This window comes from Nicotiana attenuata, unplaced genomic scaffold (genome assembly GCF_001879085.1).
Source record: "Nicotiana attenuata strain UT unplaced genomic scaffold, NIATTr2, whole genome shotgun sequence".
Lineage (NCBI taxonomy): Eukaryota > Viridiplantae > Streptophyta > Magnoliopsida > Solanales > Solanaceae > Nicotiana > Nicotiana attenuata.
In genome coordinates, this window is record NW_017671155.1 from 94,565 (window position 1) to 103,221 (window position 8,657).

The 8,657-nt window shown below is 38.8% G+C and overlaps 1 protein-coding gene across 1 annotated transcript; it reads left to right on the forward strand.

The window, feature by feature from the left end:
- The first annotated feature begins 1,115 nt into the window (after positions 1-1,115).
- LOC109206300 lies at positions 1,116-2,517 on the forward strand. The gene is made up of 3 exons (XM_019369119.1): positions 1,116-1,386; positions 2,002-2,069; positions 2,191-2,517. The coding sequence occupies exons 1-3, from the start codon at positions 1,116-1,118 to the stop codon at positions 2,515-2,517; spliced, it is 666 nt and encodes a 221-aa protein (XP_019224664.1).
- Positions 2,518-8,657: the final 6,140 nt, after the last annotated feature.

An 8,657-nucleotide genomic window follows, 5' to 3' on the forward strand; every position in this document is an offset into this window, starting at 1 on the left:
ACAAGTCAGGGATAGAAAGAGAGCACACAACTGGTGAGGCATTGTATCAAAAACGAGTGCTAGTGAAACTGAGCGATATACACCACATCTGTACTCGGAAGAAACTCATTTACTGAAGAGAACTCCCTTGCAACCCAAGGAGACTGGATTAAGATTCACATTGAATCCGAACCAGTATAAAAATCTTGGTATTTTTAATTCCTGCAATTATTTTATGCATTTTACTTTCCGTTACCATATTGCTAAATTATCATATTCAGTCGACTACTCAAGTTATAAGTCAACTTATAAGCAATTAATTTGAAGTATTTACAATTCACTCCCCCCCCCCTTGTACTTTCAATTGGTATCAGAGCTTGGCTCACATTTTACCTTTTGCTTAACAGCTTGTGAGAAAAGATCATGGCAAATCAAGTTATCATAGGAGCTCTCTTTCAGGAAGGAACTTCACAAGTTAGACTACCATACTTCAATGGACAACATTTCTCTCACTGGAAAGTACGAATGGAAACTTTGCTAAAGCATACGATGTCAAAGTCTGGAGAGTCATTAAAAAGGGAAACTATCCCCTACCTACTAGCACTCCACCACTTGCTGATCCTGATGATATAGATTCATACTCAAAGGAGCAACTGGAAGCGGTACAAGTGAATAACAAGGCAAGAAATCTGCTTCACAATGCTATAAGTGGTGAGGAATACGAGAAAATATCGAGTTGTGATACAGCCAAAGAGATGTGGGATAAACTTGACGTCACCTATGAGGGAACCAACAAAGTAAAGGAAACTCACATCAACATGCTAGTTCATGACTACGAACTCTTCTCAATGAAAGAAGGAGAATCCATTGAAGAAATGTTTGCCAGGTTTAGTAAGATAATTAGTGACTTAAAGGCATTTGGAAAGCCCTAAACCAGTGGTGATCAAGTTAGAAAAATTCTCAGAAGTCTGCCAACCACTTGGCAGACCAAAGTAGTCACTCTGGAATCTCAAGACCTAAACAAATTGTCCTATGATGAACTGCGAGGAGAACTCATTGCTTTCGAAAGGACGCATTTGAAAAAGACAAATCAAGAGGAGAAAAAGAAAATAGTTGCATTCAAAACCTCTACTGAAATGGCTGAAAATGAAATTGATGATCCTAAAGCTCTACAAGAAGAGATTGCTATGATGTCTAGAAATATGGATGGGTTGATGAGGAGATACAGAAATACAAAGAAAGGAAGATTCCCACCAAGACGATCCAGGCAATACAATGAACAGGATAATAACGATGGAAAATGCTATGAATGTGGAAAATTTGGGCACATTCAAGCTGAATGCCCAGAACTGAAAAGGAATATCTCTAGAGGCTTCAACAAGAACAAATCCTTCGGAAGCTGGAGCGGTGAGGACGAATCAGACCACGAAGAAATAGCAAATCTTTGTTTCATGACAATTCTGGAAAATGAAATAAACAAAACCTCAGGATGCTGGACAGATGAAGATGATTCAGATGACGAGAACTGTTTCATGGCACGAGGTGAAACTAGTGAGGTAAGATCTTATGACTGCGAAAGATGTAATGAATTGCAGGATATTCTTGATTCAACCTTAGAAGAGTCTCAAAAAATGATGAATGAACTTAAGAGACTCACTAGGGAGGTTAAAGACTGGGAACTCAAACATGAAGTATGTGAAATAGAAAAAGAGGTACTTCAAGAAGAGTTTGAGGAGTTGCAAATGCAGCTTAACAGCTTGCACAAATCCACCAGTCATAGTTCTGTTAGGTCAAACCAGACGACTTACAAGTCAACTGGAAAGGAACCAATCAGAACCAAGTCGACCAGTCGGTCGGACCAGATGACTTACAAGTCAACTGGGAAAGAACCAGCTAAATCTAAGTCGGCTAGTTCTAACACTTATGAAAGACCTATAAACAGGTCTGGAGCTAAATGTCATTGCTGTAATAAAAGTGGGAATAAATATTCCGGTTGTCACTTTCGTAAATCAAATGTGTCAGGATGGGTTTGGAAACCAAAAAATTCTGAACCTAGTAACACTAACCCACCAGGACCTAGGCAAGCTTGGGTACCTAAAAGAAAGTGATCATCTTGTCTTGCAGGAACACCACAGAGTAAGCCGCAAAGGAAAATGGTATCTAGATAGTGCGTGTTCCAGTCATATGACCGGTGACAAAAACCTATTTAAGGAAGTTACAATGATCGATGGAGGAAGTGTAAAATTCGGAGACGATTCAAGGGGCAAAATAGTTGGCACTGAAACAGTTCCTTTTAATAACAACTGTGACATTGCTGAAGTATATCTCGTTGATGGCCTAAACTATAATCTCTTGATCATAAGTCAACTCTGCGACTCAGGATATGAGGTAAAGTTTAAAAGAACAGGGTGTGCTATTAAAGACGAATCAGGTAAGATAATTCCTCCTGGAAAAAGGTATGGAAATGTTTATATACTTGATGGATTTGAAAAGATAGATGGCCACATTTGCTTATCCTCTATGTCTGATGATCCATAGTTATGGGATAGAAGACTTGGCCATGCTAGCATGCATTTGATTGAAAAACTGTCCAAACATGATTTAGTTATTGGTTTGCCTAAACTGAATTTCTCTAGAACTCATATTTGTGATGCATGTCAAATGGGTAAGCAAACCAGAAATTCTTTCAAAAATAAAGATATAGTATCTATTTTCAAAACCTTTGCAATTACTTCATATGGATTTATTTGGGCTACTAGAACTGCTAGCATAGGAGGTAAGAGGTATGCTTTTCTTATTGTTGATGACTTTTCACGTTTCACTTGGGTAATCTTCTTGTCTCATAAGGATGAAGCCTTAAGAAATTTTGAAGTTTTCTGCAAAAAGGTTGAAAGAGAAAAGGGATATCTGATCTCAAAAATTCAGAGTGACCATGGAGGAGAATTTGAAAGCAGAGCTTTTGAAGACTTCTGCAACGATCAAGGATACACTCATAATTTTTCTGCACCACGCTCACCACAGCAAAATGGGATTGTGGAAAGGAAGAACAGAACTCTCCAAGACATGGCAAGAACCATGCTACTAGAACATTCATTGCCAAACCATTTCTGGGCAGAAGGCGTAAGTACTGCTTGTCACATCCTCAACCGTTGCCTCATAAGGCCAATTCTGAAGAAGACCCTTTATGAACTCTGGAAAGGTAAACGTCCAAATATCAGTTACTTTCATCCCTTTGGAAGCAAATGCTTTATTCACAATAACGGTAAAGATAATCTTGGGAAGTTTGATCCAAGAAGTGACGAAGGTATTTTTCTTGGTTACTCCTTAAATAGCAGATCTTTTAGAGTCTACAATAAACGTACTTTATGTGTAGAAGAATTTGTACATGTTATATTCGACGAAAATAATCCCTTGGTCGAGAAAGGAACTATTGCAGGTGACGAAGATCAAACTCAAGAAGCTCAGGACAAAGAAAAATCACGGGAGTCGACTAGCACATCTGGGGTGATCGAGTCAACTGGAGAAAATAGCAGCAATACTCCAGACCTACAAGTCGAGTCGACTACAAATATAATTCGACCAAATGAATGGAGAAGCGAACCCGAATATCCTCAGAAAGGATCCAAACGAAAGAATGAAAACCAGGGCTGCCCTCAAGAAGAAAGCAAAAAATATTGCATTGATTTCTCAAAGTGAGCCAAAAAAGGTAGAGGAAGCACTGAAGGATTCAAGCTGGGTGCAAGCTATGCAGGAGGAATTAGATCAGTTTAGCAAGAATCAAGTGTGGAAACTAATACCTAAACCTGAAAAATGTGTCTGTGATCGGAATAAAATGGGTATTTAGAAACAAATTGAACGAGGATGGAAAGGTCATAAGAAATAAAGCAAGACTGGTTGCACAGGTCTATTCACAGCAGGAAGTAGTCGACTATGATGAGACTTTCGCCCCAGTAGCTCGTTTGGAGTCTATACGAATTCTTCTGGAATACGCATCCTTTAAAGGATTCAAGCTGTTTCAAATGGATGTTAAAAGCGCCTTTCTGAATGGATTTATCAAGGAAGAAGTTTTTGCAAAACAGCCTCCAGGCTTTGAGTATTCAAAATTTCCATACCATGCATACAAGATTACCAAAGCACTGTATGGGTTGAAACAAGATCCACGTGCTTGGTATGATAAACTGAGTACTTTTCTTATTGATCATGGCTTTACCATAGGTAAAATAGACATTACTTTGTTTATTAAACGATCATCAGAAGGTAATCTCATTATTCAAATTTATGTTGATGATATTATATTTGGTAGTGCTAACCCTCTTATGTGCAAGGAATTTTCAAATCTTATGCAAAGCGAGTTTGAAATGAGCATGAAGGGTGAAATCACGTTCTTCCTTGGGCTACAAATCCAACAAACCAAAGAAGGAACTTTTATTTGTCAGACCAAATATACAAAAGAACTGATTCAAAAATTTGGTATGAACAATGCAAAATCAATTGGCACTCCAATGAGCCCCACTACAAATCTAGACAAAGATGAACAAGGCACCCCAGTTGATGAAACCAAATATAGGGGAATGATTGGATCACTGCTATATCTGACAGCAAGTCGAACAAATATTATGTTCAGCGTATGTAAATGTGCCAGGTTTCAGTCAGCTCCCAAGGAGTCACGTTTGACTGGTGTAAAGAGAATCATTCGATATCTCATTGGAACAGTATCTCATGGATTGTGGTATCCTCGCTCTAACTCTTTTAAATTAGAAGGTTTTTCAGATGCTGATCTTGCAGGTGATAAAGAAGATAGAAAGAGCACAAGCGGCACTTGTCAATTACTAGGAAAGGCATTAATATCTTGGAACAGTAAAAAGCAAGCATCAGTCGCTTTGTCCACTACTGAAGCTGAATACATTGCTATTGGACAGTGTTGTGCACAACTACTGTGGATGTCTCATCAATTGGGTGACTATGAGCTTTCGTTTAAACTTATACAAATTTTTTGTGATAATTCTAGTGCTATTTGTCTTTCAAAAAATCCTGTGCATCATTCTAGAGCAAAGCATATAGATATTAAGCATCATTTTATTAGAGGTCATGTTCTTAAGGGAGATATAGAAATAGTCTTTGCTGGCACCTCTGCTCAATTAGCCGATATTTTTACTAAGCCTTTGTTAGAAGAAAGATTTTGTACTTTGAGAAAATTACTTGATATTATTTTCTTTTCTAATAACTCTTAGGACCTATGTTCTCAGTTACTTTTAAGTGCTATAATTGTCCTTTTCCCACGCATTAATTACGCCTCCGATTTTTTCCCTCTCTTTTCACTTCGTTCACATCAGTTCGCAGTTCGCAAATGGAAAGTAAATCATCACGTCTTCTCATCTGACAACTTTTCCTTTTCTGTACTCAACCGTCAAAACCCTCTTCTTAAGTTAGAAAACCCTTTCAGTCACTCTCATCTCCATCTTCTCTCCAAAACCTCGAGCAAATCTCCTCTTCTACAATGGCGAAACACTCCAAGAATCCCTCTGCCTCCACCAGAAAAAGTACCCGCTCTAAGGCAAAACCCCCTTCTGCGCCTCCTGAGCAAGTAGACCTAGGGTCTGATCACTCTGAAGGCTTCGCCTCATCTCAGGGTGATTTCTCTGAACACTCCCAACTTCTAGGAGAAAAAGCCTTAGGCAAACGACCCATGGAAGATCCTCCCATTTCATCCACCCCAAAGAAATCAAAAGTTGATTTCTCTGCCTCACTCGAGTCTGACCTAAATTTCTGGGATACCCCAAATAGGGATCTTTTCATTACTCTTAAGGACAAGCCCATCGCCCATGGAAGGATCGTGGATCTTGATGATATGGAAGCCCTCAACTGTAAGGTTAAAGAGCTCTTTGTTTATCAAGGGTGGGAAAAATTCCTCTCTATTCCTTCGCCTAAGGTATATGAACCCCTGGTCAAAATGTTTTATGCAAATCTTCGCTCCAGTAAACCAGATAGGCTAGAATATCTAGTGCTAGGTAAGCGCATTGTTCTTGATTGTGCCTTGTTTGACTCTCTTTTCCAATGTCATTGCTCTGGTTTCCCTACTCTTTTTAAAAATGTGTGGCCTGAGAATTTTGAAATTGCTTTTGACCAAGCCAAACAGTGCATTGTTGAGTGTCCCTCTGAAATTCTTCCAAACCAATTGGGCCCCAGTGATGTAATTTTTTAAACTCGGGTTCTAGCCCATATTGTGGCAACCACTCTGCTTCCCCGTACTGGTTCCTTTTCAATCTTCTCTCAAAGGGATACATTCTTTGTCTACTGCCTCATCACCAAACTCAAACTCAAGCTTTCCTCCTGGGTCATCAATTTCATGATAGAAAGTGCTGAAGATCCCACTAGTTTACCCTATGGTATGGCAATCACTCATATTCTGGAAGCCCATCAAATTTCTCTATCCAACTATCCCTTCATTACTGTCTCCAAGTCCTACAATTCTAGAGCTTTTGCTAGTATGGGCTATGTGAGTATCAAGGGCTCCTAGGTTAAGAAAAGTGAGAGTGAAGCAAAGCAGGCCCCTATGGAAACTAAACCTTCATCAGTTGTTCCTCCTCCTACTCTTGTCAGTTCTGAGCTTAGTGAGAAGCTTAGCTCTATTGACTCCAAACTCTCTGACATCAAGAATCTTCTTTCCGCCATTCAGTCCACTGTGGGTGACATTCATGCTATTTCAAAGGAAACAGGGTCTGACGTGTCAAAAATCAGAGCTGCTGTTCTCAGAGTAAGGGAGAATGCTGTCAAAGCCTTCAAGGAGGTTCACGACAGGCTGGATGGTATGAGCGTCGCTGCAAATACTAGCTTCGAACAATTAAAAGAGGCCATCTGCAACACCCTTACCTATTTTCTGCACCGCTAGTGTGGATGTTTTTCAAAACTATGTTTTTTTTGACAACTTGTTTTGGTGGTATTGTGGGCTGTGGTTTAAGCCCTTGGATAATTCTGTTTTTTTTGCTACTATGGGCTGTTTCACCAGTCGCCGGATAATCTCTTTACCTTTTCTGCTTTAGTGTTATCTATGTTTATAATCACTCTTTGCTGATGGCAAAAAGGGGGAGAAAAAGCCTATGTTATTTTGCCTCTGTTATGTGTATATGTACAGGTACAAGTGTATATGTACAGGTACAAGTCGACTATGTGTCTATATGTGTATGTGTACAGGTTGACTGCACACATTTTATATGTGTATAGGTAGCATATATTGTATACTGTACAGGTACAGGTACAAGTCGACTGCACACATTGAGGGGGAGAGTCATGGACAGGTCAAGTCGACTGCATACATTGAGGGGGAGTCAAGCGTACATACATTGAGGGGGAGTCAAGCGTACATACATTGAGGGGGAGTCAAGTCGACTAGTAAAACATAGGGAAGTCGACTGGTGTTTACTTCTTTACCTTATTATATTATTTTTCCATCATCAAAAAGGGGGAGATTGTTAGATCATGTTTTAATGATGCAAATAATATACATGTGCAGGAAATCAAGTTCAAAAAGTAAAGAAGACTGCTAGAATGGTTCATGATGTACAAGAAAAGAAATCATCAGCATGTGATCAGTAAATCTGGATTGGTCTCGTAAATCTGGGCGCAATCTAATCAATGAATCAATCAACAATAACAATGATTAGCTGAGCTGGAAAAAATCAAATAAGCCTTGGACAAAGGCACAAATCATGGGCAGAATCACGGAAGACTAAAGGATACGAGGAGATCTGGGAAGCGACCACATTTGGAAGATCCAACAATCAAGGAGAAATCAAGTGAAGCAATCATCTGCTAAAGGAAAGCAATCAAGAGAAGCAACGGCTCATTCCTTATTCTTAGAAAGAATTAATTCTTTCCAAGGATCAAATCTCTTGGGTTGTCAAGCCTCTACCATCCATCGAAGTATTTATACACCCTTGTAAACCCTAGCTTAGATATACTTTGATCAAACCAAATCACTCTCTTTATTCTACTGCAAACAAGCATTGTAGTTCACTAAGATCTGCTGTGTAACAAGTCAGGGATAGAAAAAGAGCACACAACTGGTGAGGCATTGTATCAAAAATGAGTGCTAGAGAAACTGAGCGATATACACCACATCTGTACTCGGAAGAAACTCATTTACTGAAGAGAACTCCCTTGCAACCCAATGGGGACTGGATTAGGATTCACATTGAATCCGAACCAGTATAAAAATCCCGGTGTTTCTAATTCCTGCAATTAGTTTTTGCATTTTAGTTTCCGTTACCATATCTGCTAAATTATCATATTCAGCCGACTACTCAAGTTATAAGTCAACTTATAAGCAATTAACTTGAAGTATTTACGATTCATCCCCCCTCTTGTACTTTCATTTCTCTCATCTCACCCTTCATTATTATTAAATAATTTTATTTTATCATTTACCCTACCTTTTTATATAATAATTTTATCCCCATATCATAATTTTTCTTTATAATATTGCAAGTTTATTCTTCATATTGCTGATGCGTGATATCATGAAACAACGGCAAACGATACAATTTATTCAAACATTAGATTCATCAAACGACACAATACTGTACAATATAATACGATTCAATGTAAGAAGCATCCAAACAAGCTGTTAACAATTCAACAAATTTTACTTAGCAGCTTTAGAACACAGAACATACGATTTC

What these genes read in the sequence shown, in the direction of transcription:
- LOC109206300 (XM_019369119.1), top strand. Translation starts at nt 1,116, where the DNA reads ATGGCTGAAAATGAAATTGATGATCCTAAAGCTCTACAAGAAGAGATT. An exon ending in ATCCTTCGGAAGCTGGAGCG is followed by an intron (nt 1,387 to 2,001) that starts GTGAGGACGAAT and finishes CAAATGTGTCAG; the next exon opens with GATGGGTTTGGAAACCAAAA. An exon ending in CAGGACCTAGGCAAGCTTGG is followed by an intron (nt 2,070 to 2,190) that starts GTACCTAAAAGA and finishes AACCTATTTAAG; the next exon opens with GAAGTTACAATGATCGATGG.